The sequence below is a fragment of the Strix aluco genome, chromosome 7, assembly GCF_031877795.1.
Source record: "Strix aluco isolate bStrAlu1 chromosome 7, bStrAlu1.hap1, whole genome shotgun sequence".
NCBI lineage: Eukaryota > Metazoa > Chordata > Aves > Strigiformes > Strigidae > Strix > Strix aluco.
Window position 1 is genome coordinate 9,053,844 of NC_133937.1, and position 26,791 is coordinate 9,080,634.

The 26,791-nt window shown below is 37.8% G+C and overlaps 1 protein-coding gene across 4 annotated transcripts in view; it reads right to left on the reverse strand.

The window, feature by feature from the left end:
- The window catches only part of BICC1 (BicC family RNA binding protein 1), a 115,085-nt gene that overhangs the window by 37,913 nt on the left and 50,381 nt on the right, over positions 1-26,791 (reverse strand). For all 4 annotated transcript variants that reach the window (XM_074830410.1, XM_074830409.1, XM_074830408.1 and 1 more), the window contains exon 3: positions 21,326-21,395. In XM_074830410.1, coding sequence (XP_074686511.1) covers positions 21,326-21,395 — 70 coding nt within the window. The remainder of the gene's footprint in view (positions 1-21,325; positions 21,396-26,791) is intronic.

Consider the following 26,791-nt stretch of genomic DNA (forward strand, 5'->3'; position numbering starts at 1 on the left):
ACCCCAACCCAAACATAGGGGGTATAAATGCACATCATCAAGCACTTACTCAGCTGTCAAGTAAAGATCTGAAGTGCAATGAACACAGGTGCCCTGGTTTGAGCTCAGAGGGCAACTGAGCACTACACAGCCAGTCACTCCCCACTCAGCACTGCAAAGGAGTAATAAAGCAAAAGACTTGGGAATCGAGATAAGGACAGGAAGGAATGACACACCCGTTACAGCCACTGGCAAAAGACAGACTCGTTAGGGGAAGAAAAAGAAAAGAACATCAATTTAATTCAGACATTAACCATAACACTTAACAGAGAGTGGCATAGTAAGAAGCACTACCACATCTTAAACACCTTCCTCTCCCCTCCCTCCTCCCGGGCTCAGCTCTGCTTCCAATTTCTCTACCTCCTCCCCTCCAGCGGTGCAGGGGGCAGGGAATGGGGGGTGCAGTAAGTTCTGCCACTTTTCCCTCCTTAGTGCCAGGGTAGGGGGGAGGAGGGTGTGGGGTGGGGGTGTGGGGCGGGGGGGGAAAGGACTCCTCACACTCTTCCCCTGTTCCAGTGTGGAGTGCCTCTCACAGGAGACAGCCCTCCATGAACTTTCTCCAGCGTGAGCCCTTTCCCCAGGCTGCAGTGTTTCCTGAGCTGCTCCAGTGCGGGTCCCTCCTGCATGTTGCAATCCTCCCAGCACCAAACTACAACAGCGGGGACTTCTTCCCACAGAGTCCCGGTCTTCTTCAGGCGCAGTCACCTGCTCTGGTGTGGGGTCCTCCACAGCAGCTGGGCATCTGCTTCACTAGTGACCCCCATGGGTGGTGGTGGGGGGCGGCCCTGCCCTCTCACCAATGGCTGAGGGGGGGGTGCACCAGCACACCTCCCGCCCTTCCTCTTCCTTCCTTCCACTGACCTTGGTGTTTGTAGTGGTGTCCACCTTGCAATTCCTCCTCACAACTCCCACAACACCACCCAGGTTCCCCTTCTTAAATACCTTATCACAGAGGTGCAGCCACCGTCGCTAATTGGCTTGGTCTTGGCCAGACCTGGGTCTGACTTGGAACTGGCAGAGCTTTGAGAAGCTTCTCACAGGGGGCTGCTGCTGTAGCCCCTCCCCCTACCAGAAACCCCACCACACACACACCCCCCAGCACATTCCACCCCTTGCCTCTGTGAATCATGTATTTAAGAATTGTCATTACAATCCACATTCATTACACATGAGTATTCACAGACTTCACTCGCATCAACACAGAAACAAAAATCCAAAACTTCCCCACACCAAAACAACATTATCACAATACTGAAACACAAGACACAAAATCCACCCCTCGTCCCACCATCACAGTTACAACAGAAATTCCAAAGATCATTCTGCTAACAGGGTTCAGTCTGTGTTTTGCCCGTTAGCTCTCCCGTTATTATCCTTACCTTCTTGTATTCCTCTGCCCAGGTTGGGCACCAAAAAGGACTGTGGTGGTTTAAACCTGGCCAGCAGCCAAACACTACCCAGCTGCTCACTCACTCACCCTCCTCTACTCAGGGGATGGGAGAGAGGATTGGAGGGGTAAAGGGAGACTTGTAGGAACATCTTAATAATTGAAACAAAGTAAAACAGTAGCAATAATAGAAAGTATAAACAGGTAATGCAAAATGCAATTGCTTACCACCTGCCAACTGATACCCAGCCTGTTCCTGGCTAGAGATCCTGAAAACCAAGATCCTGAAACTGCAAAATCGGAAGCAAGAGAACACCCCCCTTCCTGGCCGCCCCTCCTTTATATACTGAGCATGATGTTACATGATATGGAATATTTCATTGGTTAATCTGGGTCTGGTACTCTGGCCGTGCTTTCTCCCAGTTTCTTGTACACCTGCACATTGGCAGAACATGGGAACTTAGAAAGTCCTTGATGTCTTAGCAACAACTGAACACATCAGTGTATTATCAGCATTCTTCTCATACCAAGTTCCATACTGAATCCAAAACACAGCACTATTCTAACTGCTAAAAAGAAAAATTAACTCTAACCCAGTCAAAACCAGGGCAATAGTGAAAAGATGCAACACCCCACAGAGGAGCAGAGTACCCCAGCGAGGAGATCCCCATCATCAAACAGCCTCTGCAAGAGCAGGAGATCACAGGCAGGTCCTGATGAGCTAATATTAGAGGTAGAGCAATAAGTAGCTGCAACATGAGGTTTGTGAGCCAAGGCAAAACACAGACTGGTGTCTCCTGAGGCTGGAAGCCCAACAGCAGGAATAGATGCAATTGGGGAATATGAATAGTTATAAGACCAACTGGCAGATGGTAGAGAGATGTTTCTGGCCACTGCATTGTCAAGTAAGACTTGAGCAAATACTGTAAACAGTAAGCACAAAAAGCCCCATGAGATGGTTTTACTATTTGCATTATAGTCAACTATTGTTAAAGACTGAGCTTAGAGCTCTAACAGACCTTTTGTTACTCATCTTGAACACACATTATTGACAATGCTTACTTTTTCTTACTTATATAAAAATAAGTGCTGTGTATTTAGAAGAGTCATTGACTTATTGCTCATAAATCCTAGTGCATGACATATCTGCATCAGCTACCTGTGCGGTGTTGGCCCACAGAGCATGCAGAGACAGGCATAACAAGGACTCACAGCAGCACAATACAGGGGCTTTCCTGAAGCACTGTCAATCCAGCAAAACTCTAGTCTAACGGTCCACAATCTAATACTGATTTAATGGTTTAGTAGTCTCTTATGAAAGAGAACTCAAGCACGAGCTGATCATACTCACTGCCTATTTTGTCTTTTTATGTACCAGATATGAATAACATTGCTTATAATGATAGACACTGAAGAAGAAAAACCTCCTTAACTCTTTTTGAAGCTATAAGGCAGCAGTCATTTTCTTTCTGATAAAGTTAGATCATTATCACATACATTTCTACAGCCTGAGTTTGAAATTTGAAATGTTAGATATCAATTCACATTTTAAAGTTATGATAATATTAAGTGTATGAAATTTGACTCAGAAATTGCTGTGATTGTTATCAACTAGTTTCTGCCATTCATTGAACAAGATTTTTTTTTTTTTAAAGCACAATGTACATTTTATTTTTTTCCTACAGCCAGCATGGTAATGTAATAGCTTTTTCCATGCATCACTGCTGTGCAGGCTGTAATCTCCAGGAAGAAAAAAAGCACATAGGCAGATAGGGGAAGTAGTGTTTCCATTGTCCTTCTAAATCCATTTGTGATGCACCCAATCAAGTCATCTTGTGGAAATTATTTATGACTACTGAAAACTTCAAGATGCTTTTAATATAAGCGATTTCCTGATGTGAATACTGACCAACACATTTTAATAATATAACCACCTACCATTTCTTGGCTTTTAGTGTGATAATATTCATATGGCACTGTAACAGTTGTATATTTTACATTAAAAGGTTATTCTTATTCACAGATATTAAATTACTTTCCCCAGAATGACAGGCAGCTTGCAGCTGATCTGGGGAGTGAACCTTCATCTCCTGAGGACCAGTGACATGCTTAAAAGCCTCTGCTTTTCTTTTTAGGAATGAGTTCATAGCAAGTAATCAACACACTGCCCACACTTCCTCTGCAAGGGTAATTTCTTTGTGATACGCTTAAAAAAAACACCTGAAAGATGTGAAGTGTTGCCTTTTAAATCAGGAAATCATCCTTGAGATGTTCTCAGATGAGTTTTCTCTGCATCTCTTCTGTCCATCTGTCTCTCAATAGTAAAACTCACCTCTGGAAGGTTAATTACCTGTTGAACATCCGTGTGATGTGAATTTCAGCAGTCATTCTCATAAATTGCTTTTTGTGTGCCCCAAAATTGAGTTTAAATAAAAGGTTGGGAATCACAGAGTGGAACACTATGTCAGTCTCTAGTTTACATGTAAGCACAGTATGGAGCACATTGCAAGGTATCTGCTAATGGCTAGAAGCTCCTAAAAAAATCCAAAACCAATATGTCAGTTAACTCCAGTTTTTGTTGAAAGATTGTGACAAATTTGTACTCCCAAGTATTTTAATTACAGTGATAAGAGTTAATATTACTACATTCCACGGCTTGAAATTTCAGTTTTTACTACAGTTACTGGCCAAGCACTCTCACTGGATGTTGAGCCCTTTGATAATTCCCTTCATAGCACAACTGTGTTCATGTTTTGGCTCTTCCTTATCTGCCTGATATAAGCAAATTGCTGTTTGTTACAGAAAGTACAGCAAGCTCTGATCAAAAACAGAAAAGCCCAAAACTTTGTTCCTATTCTTCTTACAAGAATGAACACAGTTCAAAACACCCTTCCGTAAATTTATTTAAAGTACCGTGCCCACCTGCTGGCTCCTTTGCTACCTAAAATTTGTTTCCTTAAATCATTCATAAATGTGACCATAAGTGTTCTGTAACTTTCTGTGAGCCAATACAAATTCATGATTTTACATTTTTGCATACAACCAGCATTCATTGCTGTAGGCACAAGCACACACACCTCCAGCACAGAAGAATTGACAAGCTAACTGCAAACAAGGTAACAGCCTCAAGTACACATGACTTTCTTAAAAAGCTCAGTTGTCACCTGCACGCAAAGCGGGGAGAATTAATTGATCTGGCTGGTTTCTGAAATGGTAGCAATCTGGAGGCTCATATAAATAACTCCAGTAAATGAGGTATTTGCTGCCAGCTGCTGGCACAAGGGATGCTGTGGATTTGTGCGTGTCTAACTGCTCACATTGAAAAGAATCAACATGAACTCCTGTGGCCAAGTTTCGAATGGTCTGGGACAGTCTCTTCTGTTCATTTATTTATTGCAAAACAGGGAGGAGTCATCTATGCTTGGGTCAGCTTCTCCAGAAACAAAGGAAATAAACGAACTTGTGATCTAAATGCAACAGTTCTTTAATTTTTAAAGTACACAATTAGATGGTTTGGGGAATTTTTCTTCAGAATATGAGAAACAGTATGCACTGACAGTTTCTCATTTACAGAGAAAGTTAACGAAAAGCAGATGTAGCTCATAATACAGCGACTGCAATACATGCTGTAATTAATCTGGCATTCCAAACAATAAACACAATGTCAGCAAGAGACTTGCTTTAAATATTTAAGTCAATTACGTATTGATTGCCTTAGCAACGCATTACAGAAAATATTTAGCATTAACAAAGTTGTGTTAAGATAAGCAACAGTAAAAACACCACATCAGGTAGTCTGTAGGTTAATTAGGAAGCTTAGCAGTGAGTGAATACCTAAAGGTGAATAGTTGGAGAACTAGTGAACTACAAAGATTCCATTCCTCCATATATTCACAAGCCAAACATCATAAACACATAAAACAGCAGAGTTTTTCCAGCTTTATATCTCAGCCTGAGGAGAGCAGCCGCTCATGAGAGACTGTGTATTTTGTGTGCATGCATGCATTTCAGACTGAGAAGTATGCAAATATTGTCAATCTTGGCAAATTACAGAAGAACTAGACTAGAAAATAGTGAGGTATAGGAGTTTAGGCGTTCAGGTAGAAAATATGTCCACTTAGAAAAATGGTGGCAGTGGTGTTTCGTCTGAGATGCTGAGATACTTTGTTTCAAGTTCTATATTCACAGCTTAAAGTAAAAAAAATTACCAGTGTTAGTTTTCCACTAATTGTTTCTCTATAGCAAAAAAAAAAATTACAGCCCCTTTCCAGCATCTTCTACAAGTCTGTCATGTCCTATCTATTTAAACCAGGAAAACAGAGAGCAACAGCTGTGGACAAACAATATAAGACAGCTGAAAATTGTCCCTACAGTTTAGCTGTCTAAATACTTGCAGGAGAAGACAAATTTTCCATTAAGTGTAGAAAAGTCAAAGTCAAACTCTAGCTCACAAGTATAGTAAAAAAAAGTAAAAATTGGTAATTGAATCAATAATATATGTATGCCATATTCAAAAGGTTGCCTTCAACTGCTTTTACTCTTGACAAATTTCTGCAAATACTTGTTTTTGTTTACTGCTACTACCAGGCATATGAGTCATGTCAAAAATTACCTGCAAACTCAAGACTTACAAAACAAAGGCACTGCTTGAGAGAAACTAGAAAACATGACCTAGCTCTCCCCATACGCTACCAATATCAGTTTAACTCCTGAATGTCAATACTGGGCATAGGATTATGTCAATATTTTAATTAGCATTATGGTCTTACATACCTCACTGTCTGGATAAACTTTAGCCTGACAATGCCAGGAAAAAAAAAAGCAAAAGCTGTATTACTAGGGTGATTAAGCCAGTGGCAGCTGGTCAGCAAGCAAGGGGAAAAAAGTCTATTTTAATAGTAGAAGTAGAGATTTGCAACATTTTCAGACTAAAACTCTTCAGTGGCCCAAATACAAACCCTCTGTCTCCCAGAAGTCCCCACTGACTCACCCAACCCTCTGGACTTCCACCTTCTCTAGGAGAGTCATGGTAGCAAACTCTCCATCCTCTCACGGCAATTTCAGCGCCTGCCCTTACAACTCAGCACAAGTCTGAGAGTGGCTTTTCTACAGCTTCTTTTTCCTCTACTTCAGCGGGTGGTGAAGCATGGACATTCAGAGCTGTCATATGCTTCTTTATAACCACTCACTGATCTACTCCAAATATTTGCTCTGTACCTGACCAGCTTTTCTCCACCTAATAAGGCAATGAAAGGCCAGGGGAGGCATAGCTGAGCTGCTGCACATAACAGTCTTGGTTCAAAAGACACAGCAAATCTGGGTCCCCTGACATCCACTAGCAAAACTGTCTGGGACAGCACAAGATTCACTACTTGGATTTAAATACCTAGGCACAGCTAATAGCAGAACACTGGTTGTGAAGTAAGACAACTACACATTGTTGAGGCTGTGGCAGGAACTTTAAAACACCCCCAAATATTCTACAAAGTCTCACCCATGAGGAATGCCCCCACCAGCACCGACTCTCACACCAGCTCTGTGCTCACAACTTTTCTCTGACAGCAGACAAGAACAGAACAGCTAAGGACACTGCTTGCAGACACCAGTTTCGGAGTCTAAATTTAGGCACTCAAATATAAGTTACCACACATTCATTTTCAGCTGCTGCTGAAGTCAGTGATGACTGTGGTTCAAGTTTTATTTATGAAAATGACAAAAGAGGAACAAGCAAGAAATATGCAAAAAATATCCCTGTCTGTCATTGTATATTGGGGCAAGGAAGAGGTTAATTGCCAAGAGTCTCTTCTTGACCATTTCTTCCTTTGGGCTGATATGCTATTTACACCACTATTTTTAATATAATGAGTCAGCCAATCAAAAGCATAATCCATTTTGTCATAAACTCATAGAATTTATTATCTCTTTGTCCTGCATTTTACCAAAAATTCATGCTACAAACGGCCTTCTCTATAGAAATTTTTTTTTGGTTTATTTTTCTTCTAACCCCTTCACTCTGGAATGAACCCTATCTTTACTTACAGAATCCAGAAGCCTGTTCCCTTCCCTAGTGCACTGATGTGCACTGTTGTGGCTCTCCTACATGGATTCCTTCTTTCAGCGTCCTTCAGCACCTAAATCACGATCAGTTCTTTTTAAAAAGTCTTGAAAGTGGAGTGAGCTATTACAGGTGGTCATTTAAGTCACTTTTGCAGCAGGATCTCTTATATTAGAGCACTGCTGATAGTTACTTAATCTGTCCTGAAAAATCTCCACTACTAGGGACCTCAAAGCATATGCAACTTACTACAATAATTAGCTATTCTCCCCCCCCAAGATCCAAGAGAAATCTGACAGAAATGTTTGTTTTTAATCCTGTCCTAAGTAGACAGTGGTAACAATCACCTTTTTCCTATTCCCACATAGCCTTTTTTTAAAAATTATAGATAACATTACTTTTTTTCAAACTCTTCCCAATTCTCGTTTTCAAACATCTCCTTTGCTTTCCCCTGGATTTCCCCAAATTGCCCAAACTCTGAAGATCAGCACTGGTAACTGGTATGATTTCACAGGTGAAACCTCAGCAGTACTAAGTTGCACAAAAATATTTTTTCTATTTACAAACCATAAGCCCCAATATATGTCCCAGTTTGCTTTATTCTGGGATATGGCATAAATCTGTAATACACAATGACATTTAAACCCCTTTCTTCAATACTATGCACCTGATCTTTCTTCTCCAATCAGCCTGTGTTGAGTTATCACTATTGATTTGTTATTAATTTTGCATTGTTTCTCCCATTTGTTTTGGGTGTAAATTGTGTTCTGTCAACTTGATGCCAGCTGCATATTTTATAAATACATGCTATTCCATCAATTAATGATCAATGAAAGAACTGCCCAGTATGGGACAGTACATCATAATATCTAACAGAAGGAAAGATGCTACATTTCAGTCATTTTAAGGATGGTAAATCCCTGGACCTCCTTAGGTTTCAAATTTCCTCTAAGCAGAAAACAACAAATATTACACCAAAATAGTCATGTTCAGTGATTTTTCCCTTCCCAGAAAGTGTATGCTCATTCTGAAGGTTTAGGATTTCTCTGAAGTGACCAAATGTATATCTATAAACAAATCAACTCATGCCTGTCATTCTCCACATGACAGTACCCACAGGCAGAAAAGCTAACATGAACTTAACTTCTCACTGCACTACATTACAATAGAAACGGGAGATGAGAGATATACACAAGAATGTATTTTGCACAGGTATAGCTTAGTAAAACTACAAACATTGCTAAAAATCTTGGTGGGAACTGTTTGGCATTGCAATATTTAAGCAAGTTCCACAAACCAGCTTGCATTTTCTTGAAGCCCAGTATTTTTTCAGCTTGCTTTCTTGGCTATTATTCTCCTCCAGCATTGCGAAACCAAGCCGTTTACATCATTTGACATTGCACTGGACACAAATCTAATCAGCTGGATGACAGTTGCACTCAAATTTAATCCTTTTTATTGCCGTCTTTTTTACTTGCACACATTTTAATTCTGTTTTGTGTTTTTTAGTAGAAAGTGCCAATATCCTCAACTCCCATGGACTAGAAATTAATGTTTTGCATTCCCAGTATTTTAAATCATACATATGTTTTGATGCAAGATGAGACATCTGTTATATGTTTAACAAATTGAAATTGCAGTCATCTAAATTGCATCTTCATGGAAGTAGCACAAAGAGAGAAGAGATGAAAATAGTGACATGTTAGATATTTAATCACTGGTCTAGGACAATAACGAAAGTCTGCATCAATACAGTGGTGTTTACCAGCTTTTCCCCAGGATATCCATCAAGTAGGACCCTCAGAATTGCACCTGATCTCATTTCCAAGACTAGGATATGTATTGCAAGTCCACGCCAGACACCTATGACCATTGGGCTGTAAACCCCCCTCTCCACTTGTTGGTATACACGTTTTCACCCAGTCCTACCTGCACATCTTCATCTCTCCACCTCCGTTCTGTTTTCCCATTATCTTTATACCGTCTTCATCACTTTATTATTCCACTCTTTCAAAAGCCTCATTGCTTTAACACTCCTGCTCTAATCCCACATTTCCTGTCATTTTTTTGCTGAATCGCATCTAACTCTTTTCCAACTGTCTTCAGTCTCTTCATCAGTCTCTCATTTCCTCACTGTGTCTCTTGCTTCCCCCATTTCACCTCATTCCCAGTTTCTTCCTTTCCCACAGCCTTCCTCCCATTAACAAGAGATCATTTGCCTTTCCTTTTCACAAGAGTTAATACAGGGAGTATATGTTGCCAACAGTCCTCAGTGACTAGCCTTGGTTGGTAACATTGCCAGATGGTATCAGTCTCACTAGTTAAAACTATACCAATTCAGCAGCTTCAATTGCTGCCACACAGCCAAAACTACAGGCTACCAGAGTTCTTGACAAATGTTTACCATAAAATAACAATTATTCTGTAACTGTTAAAAATCTGGAAAAAAATAAAATCACAAGAACACTATTTATGCTGTGGATTTTGTTCTCTTTAGATCTGACTTGCTCTACAGGAAATGTTAGTCTTGCCAAATAATCAAGGAATGAATAAAATGACTAGCACAGTTTATATAAAGTTAAGTTTCTGCAGATGAAAAGCTTAACATTCTGAAAATGATATTATAGTTATTTTTCAGATATTCCTTCCTACTGCTGCTCCAGAAAAATCATATGATTCAAATGATAGTTTCCAGAGGAAGTCAGTAAAGAGACTTTCTATCAATGATGGTTCTGTATGCTTGAACTTGGTCTTTGGCATAGACTCAGTCTATATTTAGAATGTACAGCATTAAGAATGTTTGGAACCAAAGCAATTAAAAAAATAAAATAATCAGAATTTCATTTATAATAGAAATATTTCAGAGACAGGATGATACTCACTTATATTGTAATTCTAGACACCTTATAGGAGTTGCATAGGTTTGAAGAGGGGAATGTAGTAGCCAGCCCTACCTGCACATGCTACTGTCAGCAGGAAAGCCTGGTGTAATACTGGTGGGCATAGGTTTTTTTAATTTTTTTTTTTTTTTTAACTATGACAAGATCCTTAAGTAGATTTCTGCTATGCATGCTAGTTTCTTCATGCCTTTGAAAGCTGTTTTGGGGTTCTGGCCTCCTCCAGTCATTTTTGTTCCAAATCAAAGCAAAAAATTGAATCATGTTTATTGATCTAACACATCATTACTACTCACTGACCAATGCTTAATGCATAACTGATGTTTAAATTAGCATCCTCAACTAGGCTTGCAACAAGTTTTTCATATTAATGTCAAACTTTTGTATACTATAATGCATTAGACTGGCATACAAGAACTTCTCAACATCCTTTGAAACCATTACAATTTAAACATATGAAAGCAGGAGTGAGTTATACTTAAAACAAGATGAAATGTGACACTTCCCCTTTCTCAACGCTTCTCCAACCAAACACAAGATAAAGTACATGCTGAAAAAGAAAACAACTAAAGTGTACTATGGGCTTCAACTGACATTTGATACCAAGAGTTTATCTTCTCTTATGAAAGATACTAAAGAGTATGAGTAATTCCTTCTCAAGAGGAAAAAGGTATTAGAGTAGTAATAGTTAACAAGCAGATAACAGAGCATTACAAGCAGATGACTGCAGCCTCCCCAAAAGCTGCATTCTAAAGCCTGACAGACTAAAATACTTAACTGATTGGTAGGAATTATCTGGCCAGCATTTTCTGTATTCTGATGATTGTCACTGACAATGCAGGCTATTAATGCATTTTTGTAATCTTATTTCTTTGGAAAATACCTATTTGATTTGCATCAGAGCAAGATCACATCAGATAAATCAATATTGAGCAAGTCAGAGGACAAGTTACAATCCAGCATAAAATAATTGAGCAAGTATTTCTCCATTTTATAAAGAACTTCCAAAATGAAGGTACTCTGCATTTCAGATTATGTAACTCTTCAGTTTTATTTCACCTAAGTTGCATGATTTATAAAAAGCTACATAAGATGCCCCATTGATCAAGACAATGCATTTTTACGTATGGAGAAATGCAAAATAGCTTTAGTTTTGCTGTAAAAAGGTCAAGCACAAAAATAAGTTTAATGCCATTATAAGGAACAGAAAAAATCTGCAGCTTCCCAGATCATGTACCAGATCTGGCTGAAATTTTATTTTATGAAGCAATTGCAGATACAAAAACTGGTCTTTTTTCCTCCTTCAAGTCACATCAGCATTTTCAGTAAACATTAGAGCACCCTTTATCTCCTGACAGAGCTACCTTCAATATGTAGAATCTCACTGTTGTGAAATTCATGTGCTTCTAAGATACAAGTATAATTTTAAAAAACTCTCCTTAATATACACCATTATCAGCTCGACAATTGCATAACAGGATGAATCTTTTTTCTTGTTTTTAGTGAGGTCAAATAAAAGCTGCAAAAGAATTCTGCTCCATGCATAGAGCGCTGACACAGAATACCCAAACCAACCGTTCTGTTGTCATGGGCACCAACAAGGAAAAGGCATTTAAATGCCAAGATTTTTAAGAAAACCTTTACTGAATTGGTATAAAGTCAGACCTACAACTTTATACCTTGGGAACCAAAACTAAAGAGCTTTAAGAAAAATTCTGCTGACAAAAACCCACAGGCCTCAATAAACCAGCAGCCCTGAATGCCCCCTCCATCAGTGGGTTTGACACCAGGGCATGCCAGGCTGGAGAGCTGAGCTGCCTAGCAGGTAGCTATGGAGGCAGAGGGACAGACCTTAAGCATGCAGTAAGGCAAGAGAGATATGACCACAACTGTGCTATTTAGCAGCTGTGAAAACAGTTGTCTACCCTGATTTTATTTCTAGCAAAAGTAATTACTAGTCTTCCCTTTAAGAGTACTGGAAAACGCACAACTGAGTGCACCTTTATCGTTATTCACAACATACAGAATAAGGTTGTCCTAGGGGTATGGTGATCAAAAACTATTGTGCCTACTGCTATTATATGAAGTTGTCTCAAACTGACCCACTAGGATCCCATTTCCACTTACAGATGAGAAAGACATGTGGAGTAACTTCAAAAGCTCATCTAATAGCACTTTTTTGTTGATTTACATGTAACCAGGTGAAGAGCTCCTCTCCTGAGGAAACAGCTACCTACAGCAGCACAGAGTCACCAAAACACCACCCCCACCCACCTTAACAGATTGGTTATTGACAGGGGATTGTTTCCCTTGGCCAGTAAAGGTGGTGATGCACACGAACAAGGGAAGTCACCCAACAGCACTGTAAGAGCCTAACCTAATCCTCGGATCAGCAGCAGTGATAGAGCTGCTGGCAGAGTTCCAGCTGGTATACAGTATGCTATTTTCTTTGCAAGATGCAGGATGACATTGGGCAATTTGAACCTGTATTTCCATTTATATGCACTGATAGCCATGCTGGAGACAACAGAAATCAAAACTTGATCATGAATCAATACAAAGGTTACCTTTGTTTTTAAGCATCTAAGCACTTCAGAGGCCTAGGTGCTCTCTTTTCTGCATCAATTTACATCCCTAGTTAAAGATGATAGAACAGGCTATGATTGTTCAGAAGTGGACATCACTCCATATGCTTTTGGTTCCTATCAAGAATTAAGGTACAGCCTTGCAGGACAGTTGGCACAATTTTCAAAAGCATCTCAGTGGATTAGAAGCTAAAGTTTGTCAAAAAGCTCCATATACCACTGCAGGTCTCCAAGGGCCTGATTAATTCCACTCCACACCCCCACCCCCCTCTGTTTTTGATTGAAGCTTAAGGCTCTAAGCCAATTAAGTGGCTACTCAGAGCACTGAATTTAAGGTAGAAAAATTAGCTGATGACATCCCACGTTCACTCTCTTCCACTCTATTTGTTTTGGTTTTTTTTTTTTTTTTTTTTTTCTGGGAACAGCAGAAGCTACGATTATTCTAACTAGAAACAGCACACAGATGAAAGTAGGTCAAGAATAAGAGTCGACCAAAACTATGAAAAAATTACTGTTACAGTACTTGTTTCATTAACAAGTCTGAAGTATTTGGTAGTCCTGTGATACCATGTGACTTTCTCAGGTGGGGCTGGCTCAGCATAAAACTCAGTGCATTTTTGCATTTACAGAAACACAAACTATAAACTCCTTTTACAGCAATTTATAATGAGAAGTATTTTTCTTATTCTTAAAGACTGATAAATCTACACAGATACATACTATCAAGCATACAAGCAATTCCAACACATTAAGCTCCATTTTTCATTATTCACCACATCATTTTTATGCAGTTTCAGAGGTTATATGTGCTTAAAATTAAGAGATTGTCATTTTAGAAGTAAATTATAGGAGGACTTTTAGAATTTATGCACATGAAGATTTTTAACACACAATTTACATGGGCATATTCTTTAGAAAAGTAACAGGATTCACTTTTCTATGCAAAGAATTAAGATCAAATTAAGTCTGATTAAGAAATATAGCATTTGTAAGAAAGTGTTTCCATGCAGCTTAAACCATCTCTGAAAGATACAACCTTTAATTTCTTTTGAGAAAAAAAACATGCACTGATATGGTAGCTCAAGTTTATATGGAGATGTAATTTCCCCTTCCTCCTGCCCTAGGATTTAATTCTCAAGTTGCCAAGTAGAGTGTATATAATAAAGACCAATTGATTTGAAACATTTCTATACTCAGGTTGTGGCCATAAACTGTCTAAATCCATATAATGAAGTCTAAGAATATTGTTAACCTCAGTGTCCATGTTCACAGAGACTTGCTTATTTTTCCTCTGTTACATATATAAATATATGCACACCTTCACATATACCTTTAACTTTTCAGACGATACTCATCTTCTCCATGAAAAATTCGGTAATTCAAGTATGAAAAAGCTGATATTATACTCCCTCATTACATTGTACAAACAGCAAAGAGGTTCATACACAACCAGGCTAGCCTGACACGATCGACTCGAGTTTAACCGAGTACCAAAATAGGTTACGTATTTTTATCTGGTCATTTTTTGAAATGCCATTTTTATATACATAGGTGAATTTTTTAAAAACTAAGCAATTCCTCCATATCACTCACTTCCAGGAACACTTTTAGAAATGGTCTTACAATACAGGATGTAACCATTATTGAAAGCAATGCACAGGGACACAACGTATTACAAAAGAGCTCTCGCTGTTTAAAACCAACAGATTTTCATAGCCTTGTATCAAGTTTTGGATTGCGGGGAGGCTGTGAGGTTTGGTTGCTTTTTGAGTTTCTTCGGGAAGATTTTTTTTTAATTCAAACAAGCCAAACAAACAAGAAATGCTACTTCCACACCCACAATCAAAATGATAAGGTAAAGATCTGAGACTAACAGGGGTAATTAATAGATGCTGTGTTGCCAACAACTGCAGTTTTTCAACAATACAACTAGTTCCGAATTACTTTTTAACAAATTAAAAGTAAACATAATAAGTATGCATTGTGAAAAAGGAAAATAAACTAATCTCTCTTCAGCCCAGAATAATGAAGTCATTTAAGGAAAACACTGAAGATGTTAAAAATAAAGCAATCCTAACAGTCATTGTTCTATATGTATATTCACACACACCCCCTACATAGCATTATATATTTAAACTGCAGGGTCTTCAGTCTTGTAGATGCCAAACTGCTGGAAACAGAGTTTTCCACTTAAGGAGTTATACAAGACAAAGCAGTAAATAGTCTGAACTATTAGGTAATTTTTAGTTACTTTACTCAAACAAGTTTAAAACCCAGACTTGGCCAATTTCTTGGGGAAAATTTCAGGTTATATAACTGCACTTTTCAAACATGCCAGCCTCTGAAGTACATCAAGCCACCTGGTATTTAGGAAAAGATTAACTATGCAACTTCATTTTTAGTAGAATATACTGAAATCCTTTTAGAATTCCAGCAATCCCAGCAATAATTTAAAGCAGAGAAGTCTTTTCATTTCTCTAAATTTAGCATTTATTACAAAATAGCATCAATGCAATGAGGTAGACTCTCCTGAAGTGAGGATCCAAGATCACTTTAAGCCACACAGACACTTTGCATCATACCCAAGTTTCTCAACTGCTGTCTCATTAGGTTCATTGCTTTGCTTAGGGGTGTTTTGGGTTGGTAGGTTTTTTTGTGTTTTTTTTGGGGGTGAGGGGGTGGGAATCCAGACACCTCCAGACACACTAGAAGATGTTATGATGCTGTTTAAAAGCTCACATAACTCCTACAGAATGATGCTACAGAGAGTTATTAACTCTTCCATTTCCACTGACATTTCACATAAAATACTGGGTTTGAATATGATCATTGACAATGTCTTACATCCATTAATACATGGGAACAAACAGTTTGAGGTGTTATCCATAGTTTTATTGCCATGTGTTTCACTGAAATTTCTACTTGGGAGAGGCAGTCTCTCCTTTGTGCAAATGTAGCATTCAGCTCAGTTCCAATATTGAAAACAATATTGCATAACAGTCAGGGATGCGTTTAAGAAATGATGTAATCTCTCCACGGAACATGTGTGTAAATTATGAAGTGTACTTGCCAGTTTTCAGTGTCCCATGTGCAGACAATGCTGAACTGCTCTTATGTTAACCAATTCTCCATGTATGGTATTTTACTAGAATAGATTTAGCATCAAAAGTACTCTTAAAGGTTTTGTTGACTTAAATTGAGAAAATTAAGTATTTCTAAAGAGAAAAAGAAAATTTCTGAAAAGCATAAAATCACAGAGATTTATCAGAAAACCTATGTGTAAAGAATAAATAAGCTAGCATGGTATTTGCACATATTCATAAAGCTGCACAGCCTGATGCCACATCTTCTCTCTTCTCTCCCTCCCCTCTTCTTCTCAAAATGCAAACATGAGCTTTTATTACAATATTGGGAAACAATTGGAAGGTGACTCAAAGGTCTGAAGCAACAAATGCAGATTACCTTTTAGCTTATTCTTAATATCTAAGACAGTAACTTGCATGACAGTTTGGCCTTAAGTTGACCACGTAATAACGTTTGTTTTAACAAAAAAGTAAGTCTCAAGCTTTTATCATAATGCCTCCTGGAATGTGCAAAGCAATTCCCTCGTGTCTAAAAAAACATTCAAATAAATGTGAGCAATATTTTAATAATTTGGTTGAAGTCTCTCAGTACAGTTTACTTGCCTAAACTATACTATTACAGTTGCTAACTTTATTTTGCATAGTGTCTCAGCAGCTTAAGATGCAATGAAGGAAATCCTGGACTCTGCTTGCAAGATAGTTCACAAAAGGCAAAGTTTAAGGAAAAAGCATGAAACCAAATTGTCAGGCAATGAATGTCAGCAGTGCCCACTACCAGTTACTGCTGCCTTCCTTCTAATGTCTCCAGTGCCACTATGCTTCCTCCCCGCTTTCTATTCTCCTCGGATATTAACTTGACATGCTATGTACTTGACTTACCTTTGAGTTATGCTAATAAAAAATAGCATGTAGTAAACATTTGATAATAGAAACTAGTTTAAATTTTTTAAAAGTTACTGAAGTTTGATTTTTGAAACAGAAGATGAAAGAATAAGTAAAAAGAAAAATCAGGTGACAAAAAAATACACAAACAGAATAGGGACCAGATTCTTTTTTTCTTAACCAACTTAAAATGCATCAGTAATAAGAGGGGAAAACCAGAAACACATAAACAAAAAGCAAACAATAACCCAACAAACCTAAAACCAAAACCAGTAAATTAAAGAACAGGTGAAATGAAGTAACAGCAGCTCAAGAAAAAAAGAAATGAGTGGGTAACTTCAACAGATGATGCAGATAAAGAAGAACTGAAGATTTTAATCTGGAGAAAACAGAAGAGGAATGAAAATATGGAAAGAACAGGAAGAAGAAGAAGAACAACAGAAGTTCAGTAAAAGCAGCCCTTTTAAAAAAGTGAACGGTGAAAGAGACCCCAGAGTTAACCCTGCTCTGTAAGCCCAGTTTACTTCACGTGTCCCCTTACCACCTTTTTTAACCTCTGAAAATTTTCCCTGCTCCAACTCTCTGAATGAATTCTTGCCTAGAGCCACTAAGTTTCCAGAAGCTGAAGTGATTCTTATGCTGGTTGTTGCCCAACACTATTTCAAGGCTGTCTGCATTCTGAGCACACACTTATCCCTATAACTTCTTTATGGCTGTTGAAATACAAAGGCATGAACCTGTATAGAGGGGGAAAAGAATTAAAATAAGGAAAGAAAAAGAGTAAGGAATATGAGTGAAATCTGAACTCGCATATACCCAGTTCTTAAAGTTCCTAAAGAGCGCCTTCAACATCAACGAGCACTGCTACTGAATAACACGACATTCACCTGAGGATACAGATATCACTGAGGATACAGTAGGGTTAAAACAGCCAGTGTTTGTGCAACTACAGCATTTGGCCATTTAGGATTTGGCAATCTACTCAACTTTTATACTGCTGAATAAGACAATTAATAGCATTCCTAAGGAACAGTAACCATAGCAGAGTGAAGAAGTATGTTGAGAGCAAAAGGGGAATAAGATAGAAAAGTTACTGTCTCTCAGTTTGGTCTTTAATTCATTGGACTATAGAAGATCTGAAGCCTCCAGAATATGAGATATTGGTATGCCCTGAACTCTTGAGCACCCATGAAAAGCAAAGCAGACCATGCCAGTGCTGATTGTTTCATTACTGCTGGACATGGATCAATCATTACAGAAGTGCTTTAAATTGTTTCACTTCCCTCTCCGCAGCCTTAATGTTACAGAATCTCTTTGTCAACCTGAACAAATGGCTTCCTTAAAGATGCTACTGGAAGATATATATCTGTTTGCGTATTTTCTAAACACGTATTTCAAAATACTTTAACCCTCATCACCCCTCATAGCTAGAGCAAGGCTGCAGCATCTGGTGTTCATTAAAGCCAGGAAATTCCTGTTTTGCTCTTTATGAAACTGTTGAGAGTTGATAATTTGTTTTTTTAATTCTAGCCTTTGCAAACAGCTATTTTAGCAATTTCATATTAAACAATAAATTTTAATTAGCAAAATTTTAAATTTCTGCATATGATAAATCCAGACATTAGTCTTTTACAATTCAAAAAAATTCCAGAAAATATTTATCAAGTTTGAGTTAATGAATTACCATTATGATCCTCAATATATAGTATCTTGCAATCATTAATTTAAAGGAAGAAGTTAGAATTAAAGGAAAAGAAAGAAGTTAGCAATTTCCAGGTCGTCTACTCTTAGTCCTTCAGCTTCATCACAATTAATTTTTTTCCAGAAGATCATAAAAAGATTCTGGGTCTTGTACAGAACTTAATTTTTCAGATCCTTGCTGAACCTTATTATGTGTACCTTGTCTGCAAATTTCAATGTGTTGTAATTAGAGAGAAAATACGTACTCTGTCCTTAATGATTTAGTATCAATGATCTCACATTAGAAACTGACAACAGCAGTGAGAAGAACACTACATTAAGCCCTAAATGTTTCATGACAGACTGAACATGACAATCAACAGCACAGCTAGAGATGTCTTCCTAATTGTTTTTCCCCTCACATTTCGGGAGGAAAGATGTGACTGACTGATGGCCACAACACGCATCCACAGACTGTGAAGCTACTGAAACTGCAGGCAAATTATACTGGAAAGTTATATAAAAAAATCTGGTACCACTGGATTATGATAGGGTACAGTGTATGGCTTGGGTACAAGACTGTCCATCACTAACTGTTTCTCCCTCACTGAATGACTGCTTATCAGGCACTCAGTTACCAGCCAAGGGGACAGGGAAAGATAACATGTTCTGAGTTCAAGTCCCCAAAGAGCTGTCCAGTTCTTTGTTGCAGACTCTCCTCTCAATCACAAAATGTCATTAAGTGAAGCTAGACTATGTTAAACACTTAGAATATTTTCCCTATATAAACAGCTGTTGTAGCTGCAAATGGAAAGTTACAGAATTGCAAACAATTGATGCCAAGCGTAAACAGACACTTTATTTCACAAGAAATAGGAACCTCTAGGTTAAGGGCTTCTTTGTACACATATTGTAATTTACTGTCTTAGGTGTATATGTATACACAACTTGCCAGAGCAAAGGAAGCCAGAGAGTAAGAGTCTTAACTCTAGAGCCACCCTGCAGTCCACAGGCATTCGAAACAGGTTTTTTTAATACTACAGCATATTGCTAAAATGCCTAGTTTGCAGCCCATCACTATCTAGTTTCTCTTGGCATAAAGACTTTCCACGATAACCCTGCTACAGATGCACTCAGTCTGTTCAGCTGTTATTATTTGCTCCCTCCCCTCAATTTTTAGCTTTATTATCAGCTCATCACTTTTAGCTGGTTTATTTCCCCTGGTATTCAAATTCATTCCATATACCAATAGATCTTCACAAATCTAATATTATCTTCTCTTTGAGATGACTAATAAAAAGGTTAAATTAATCTACATATAAAGCTGCATCTCTAAGTACCAATCCAGTATCCCAGCCAGCCACCTCTCTCACCCCTGTTTTCATGGCCTTTCATCCTCACTTCTCACCTTCAGAACTAGGCTTATTTAAATTTGAAAGAAAACAAGTGCAGGTATTGCTTTAATTCTTCTTTTCTTCCCTCAAAAGAAAAACAAACTCTTCTGCCTCAGCTTCCTGAGCAGCTTCACCTGTGTATCAATTCATAGCACCTCGGGCAGGAAGCACGTAGAACACTACAGGTAGAGCACACGTTCGCACAGAGACCTTGTCACTCCCACATTGCTATCAATTGCATTAGTTCCACATATGAATATACACATACATGACACCTGCATTTCTTCCAGTCTGAATCCCTTCCCCACTTTTCCCCTGTCAAATAAGATTCTTTTTCCATGCAAGGGGGAGGGGGGGAATAAATAAATTTGTATTTCAATACCATGTGGGAAAGCACCTTAAAGACTGACTCTCTTACTTTACACCATAAAAATGTTATTAATCCTGCACCTTTCTAAAGAGGTTATTTTTCTTTGCATGAGAATCTTCATTTACAGAGGTTGCTCCCACATCTCCACCTACACATTCTAAATATAACATACAGAGACATTACTTGAACTCTGCTTTCTTGGGTTTTAATATATATCAGCATGAACAGAAATACGTGTAATGTTAAAAATCACTCCCAATTTAATTTCTCCTGCAGAACAGGAAGTAAATATTACTTTCATACAGTCACAGCTATGATTCTTTAAGAACATAACTAGAAGGCTTATTTCAAAAAGAGATGTTCCAGATTGTATACTTGGTTCACATTAATAGGCTGTACTTCCAAAAGCAGCAGAATTTAAACCACATAATATTGGCCATTCCTAAGAAACAGCTCTACTTAGGTTTCTTAAAGAAACCAAGAAAGCATGCAGACTGTCTGTCACGGACATAATGAGTATATATTGTTCTAACTGGGCTTGATCAACACACATTTTTGTACTCTATAGAAACAAGCAAAAAAAACCCACAGAACACTCACTAATCTACAACATTACAAGAAAGACTAACTGACTTTGGCTGCTGTAAAATAAATTGTTCAGCTTAGATGCAGAATTATACAGAAGAAATGCACATGCTAAAAGACAGTAAGTAACATAGTACTGATAATAAAGTACTTGCAGAAGTTCAAGCTACTTAAAATGGGTTTGTATGTCAAATGCCTATATAAAGCTGAGATAACTTCAACAAGAATCCTTATAAAAACAGTAGAATTAAATGAAAATATTTCAGGTGTCCTGTACTGATATAGTGACTCTAAAGACAGAATTGTTTATTCTGTGGTTTTTACTATAAGAACAAATCTCACTCCATAAAAAGAACACAACAGAATACCTTTTTTTGATTTTGCTCCAATCTTCAACTTTGATGGCCAAGCAATCTGTGTATTTGTTTCTTCCATAATCTGTTAAAAGAAATAAATAGCACAAGCCATTAAGTACTTTTCTGGTTTTCTTGAGAAGAATTTTTGCCTGGTCATAGGTGGAGCTGTGTTCTGATCATTCAAAAGAAATCCAAAGAACAAACCAAGATGCACACAGTTTCCATGAAGTTCAAATGACCACTACTAGCTACAGTATGCTCTAGGTCCATCTCAGAGGGAATTTCAAAGCTTCACAATTCATTAAAAAGATTTCTTTAGTTATCATAAGATGGCTTCTAAGTAAAGACTACCAAATCTAAATCAAGTCCTTTTGAGTCTCCATAAGTCAAGATACAGTGGGGTTTGCCTTCACAGGTTGTTTATTGTTGACTCACCTTTACCTGAAAGTAGCTTTTCATTGCCAGCCTATCGAGACTTCAAACATTTTCCTTCTTGGTTTAGCAGTTCAGAGTAGAGATTTGACATCATTTATTACAACACAGTGTACAACCTATTTGTAAATCTCCAACTAGTCAACAGGGGAAAAAAATCCTACGCACACACATGCACTTGGACTTTGAAATCCACATAGTCATTTGGGTCAACATATACTCTCATTCTGTTGCCACCTTTGTTTTAGAGAGTAAGTCCACTAGCCATAGGCATATTATACTGAAATCTAATACTGGCACAGAGCTACAGTGTGTCACTAACACATTTAGTAGTAATATAAGAGAAGGAACTGAAGGGCATCAAAGACTTCATATATATGAATTGAAATTCAGTTCTAAGAAATGCTGGGCATATCTACTGAGACTAAAGAATTTCTCTTTTGTATTGAGATCTCATCAATAAGTATGATGAGGTCATACCTCTCATCACACTTGAGAGATGAGAGTATCTGATCATCACCAGTAATAATAGAGAATGTCATCATCACAAATACCTGAAGAAATGAGAAAGATCTGCCAACGTTAGTCCATAACAAGATGGTTGTAGGATGCCAAGAAAGTCTATCTATTAAATATCATGCTAGACTGCACCAGACAAGGCATTTTTTAATAGAGATGTTGATTTTAGAAGGACCTCATGAATTTTCACCTGGAACAAATTGTCCATTTCTGTTCATGCATGGACAAGATTTTGTACAGAAACAAGAGTGATCAGTTTGCTCAACTAATGTCAATTAGAAGGGGTCTTAGAATCATGGAACAAGTTTGGAAGAAAGGAACCTCTGGAAGTCATTTAAGTCCAACCTCAGGCTCACAGCAGGGCCAAGTGCAAAGTTAGGTCAGGTTGCTCAGGCCTTGCCCATCAAGCTCTCATTACCTCGAAGGAATGAGATTCCACAGCCTCTCTGCACACTTATTCCAGTCTGTGGCCATCTTTACTAAAAAATTTTTTTCTCATACCTGGATGAGTTTTTCTTTGCTCAACCTTTGGATGTTGTTACTTGTCAATTTTTATGCGAAGCCTGACTCAACCTACCATCTAACCACCCATAGGGTAGCTGAAAGCTATTAGGACCCTCTTTCACCTCACCTCCTTCATGCTGAACAAAACCTGCTCTCAGCTTCTCTGCGCACATCCACTGCTCCAGGCCCTTGATCAACCTGTTGATCATTCACTGGAGTAACTCCCACTGGTCAGGCCCTTTCTTTGGCTGAGGGCGACATAACTGGACAAAGTACTCCATGGGCAGCCTGAGTGAACAGGAATAGCCACTTCCCTTGGTCTGCTGGGTCATACTATTTTAGATAGTGAGTCTATATAAAAATATGTAGAGGGAATAATAAGTATTAAGGAGATTATTTAACACATGGAATGGTTACAAGTAAACAAGTGCTCACTGTAAACTTAGGCTGTAAACTAAAAAAACCTCTTAAATCAGAACTGAAAGAATATTTGATTGCAGTAAGTAGGAAAGAGGTAGGAAAAGAAAAGGAGAGAGATTTTCAGGGGGCAATTCTCAGGGTTGGGTTCCTCCTGTATAAAGAATATTTGTTCAATTTCCTCAGAAGGACTAAAAAAAAATAATTGTGTTCTTTTGATTGCTGATACAAATGAGAATTACAATACACAAAAAGCAGACACTATCCAAAAAAAGTCAGCTCACCAAAATGGAGGGGAGGAGGGAATTAAGCAAAGCAGTACATTATAATAGTTTTAGTCATCTGAAACAAGCATAAGCAATAACAAAAAAATTAAATTTCCAAAATAATCAAAGACACTTCCAAGAAGAAAATGAATGCATTAAGAAAACAGCTACAGTACCAGTAAGTTTTCCATAACAGTGTAACTCAGAACTAAGGCAGACTTCTCTAACAGTTCTTAATTCTTATCTTCTAAATGCAAATCCCTAGAACATCACAACTTCCAGATTAGTACACCATGTGGAAAAACTGAAAGTGTCAGCCAGACTTCATTATACTATATTTTTGGTTTCAGCAACTATTGGATAATAAGTTACAGCTGAAATAAGACATTTCCACAAGGGTGAAATTCTATCAGCAACATACACATACTTTCACAAATTTCCAATCCAGATGTGAAAAAAGTTATTTCAAAGAATTCATTGTGTCTGATAAAGGGCTTTGGGCCAGGATTATTCTTAATTGTGCAACACGCAATGAGATACACAGAAAATAGAAAGGCATTAGATAAAAGGGGGAGAGAGATGCTAAAACAAAGAACGGTGCAGGACTGCATTAAAGAAGATCCAGCATAAAAGGAACCACAAGAGAGGAAACATAAGATGAGTGAATGAATGTCATTCAAGACAAGTGTTACATCCCATCAGTCCTTTACCCTCCCAATAAAGTTTGGAGACTTCTGTCTTGAAGAAATTAAATCCTCCCCATTTCTCATGCTAAACCAAAACAAAATGAAAGGTCACAACTTTAGAGATGCACACATTCTGGGGATACACGAGAAAGCTGCGAACGAGATCTTCAAAGGAAAAGAAGCCTGACTGCCAGCCACTGAGATGCGGCCACCTAATATCCTTAAGCTCTTTGGAGAATGCAATGCTAAAAATTACCACATTAGACCAAAAAAGACGACTCAGTTTGATCACTACAAAGACAAGTTTATCTCCTGTCTTAGGCAGTTAGGCAAAAAAAAGTCTGGATGCATTTAAATGAAGTGCATTTATTGAAGTATAAAAATGCTCAGAGTATGTGCTGGCTTTGAACTCCAAGCAGTAAACTTTGATAAATTCCAAGCTGATTGCAATAATAATCCTTTCCACAGTTTTGAAAACCATGTATTACACAGGAAAAAAGTAACATGCTTTTTGCTGCAGCACTTAATTTTTCACCAGTGAAAATAATTTATCTTGCATGTAAAACAATCTGAGAATGTTAACTGCCTATAAAGACTTGAACAGAAAGTAACTTCTGTTTTTTTGAGAAATCAAGGCTTTCATAGGAACCCTTAAGAAGAGTTTAAACTATACTGTTTGCTTAACTATTTATCGTATTTATTTTATTATTTATGCATCATTTATTGTAACAGCTGTAGTGTCACAAAGCTCTAGAAAAACAAGAAATTGAGTTTTTACTGTAGTTGTTAAAATTTAAGGTGAGATGTTGAAAACTGTGGCAGTAAAACTCTGCATAGTGCAGATGACTGGTGCATCAACTTTTAGTTCTGTTTTACCATTCTAACCCAGGCAGTTTTAATTGTCAGCATTTTATTTTCCTGAAACAAATTTGGAATAATTCCATAAAAACCTCAACTGCATGCTGCAATGGAATAGTTTTATTAGTGAAAACTCAGCGTTATGCCACATACCCTGAACACAGCAGTACTGCTCTCAAATGAACAAAACAAAACAGAACTCACTTCACAAGTAATATAGATACAATACATGTATTTTAATTGTATAAATACTTCAGTTACAAAACATTTAGGGGAAATTCAGCCTAGGGTTGACTGAATCAGCGTGTATGATCTCTGTGGAATAGCACCTCTGCTTAGGCTTCCCTTCTTTTCATATAAAGTATGTGGTAGAGTTTATACTACTCAGTTCTTTCCTCACCTTGAGGGATCAACTGACCAAAGGGAACAGGCATACTTGGCAGCAAGATTTAATCCCATATTAAATCATCTCATGCTTCTTCTCAAAATGGGGGAAACCCTAAGAAATTATCTGTCTACATCTTCCTTTCCTCCCCTTTCCCCAAGAGAAACTGCAGCATTTATGTAGCCAAAAGTATGTAAGCTATTCTTAGTGGAGAACATACAAAAGATGACAAGATACTGGAAGATACCAAGAAAACAAATAAGACCGTGCCCTGACCCTGAAAAAAACAGCTCTAGTTGCAAACCATTGGGCCTTCAAGAAAAAAAAAGTCTAGCTGTAAGACAGCTGGAAGAAAAGGGTTTGGCTTCCTTGTATTCCAGCTTGAAAGATTTATAGTTTAAGCACTTCAGGGAGTTTTTACATTAAGGCTGTAAGAAATTATTTTTTCTTATGTTGTAATTTTTGTTTAGCTGATTTTGGATGGAAAATGGAATGCCCTGAATGCAAAAAACCAACAACCAAAACTCCCCAAAAGCCCACGAGCATTTCATAATTCAAAGGAAGTATTTTACACACAGTGGATGAAAAAGAACAATATATCAAACAGACCTTTCTTCATTTAAAACAAGCATGATAAATGAAAGTAGTATTCTTTAGAGTTAGTGTTGTTAAATTACCTAATTTCTGATCTTCACAGCTTTGGGATTTGCACATCTTGGCCATTTCTGCCTCAGTTCTTATTAACAGTAAAAGAAAAAATGGGTAAGAGAGGAACCTGCATCTACCAGGGAGTGGGTTTCTGCAATTGTTTTTCTCTACTTTAGCTCAACAATGAGCTCATTCCAATTGAAATGACAAAACTAACTGTCAAAACTGCAAGCATAACTGTCAAAAGAAGTCAGTTTGTTAATTCATCAATGGAAAAAACCCTCTCAGTTTAGCCTTGCTTAATACAACAGAAGACACATACACCATTTTAACATGTACTTAGACAATGAATAAGCATAGACATTAAAAATCTTGGAAATACATTTAAATTATATTTTTAGAACAGGTACATGTTTATCTTAATCTATAGGCAAGAACATCTTTTTCTTATATGTTCACAATCCTAGGTATTGTAGATACCCTGAATTTTTGTGCTATTAAAAAACCATAGAAAGCAATTAAATTGTAAGCCCACTGGTGGTTTTTATTTATCTGTCCATTCATGTTTTGAACAGCTGAGTTTTTGTCTTGTGTTTTCCTAGGTTTTCCTCTACTCAGGTTAAAAACAAAGAGAAACACCTAGGTTCAGATCAACAACATCAATGGCACTAGACACTTAAATATTTGTAGTACTGCAGCAGTACCTTATTTTCAACTATCAAACAATGCAAATCCTCAGAGAGTACCTAACATCTCTGCTACT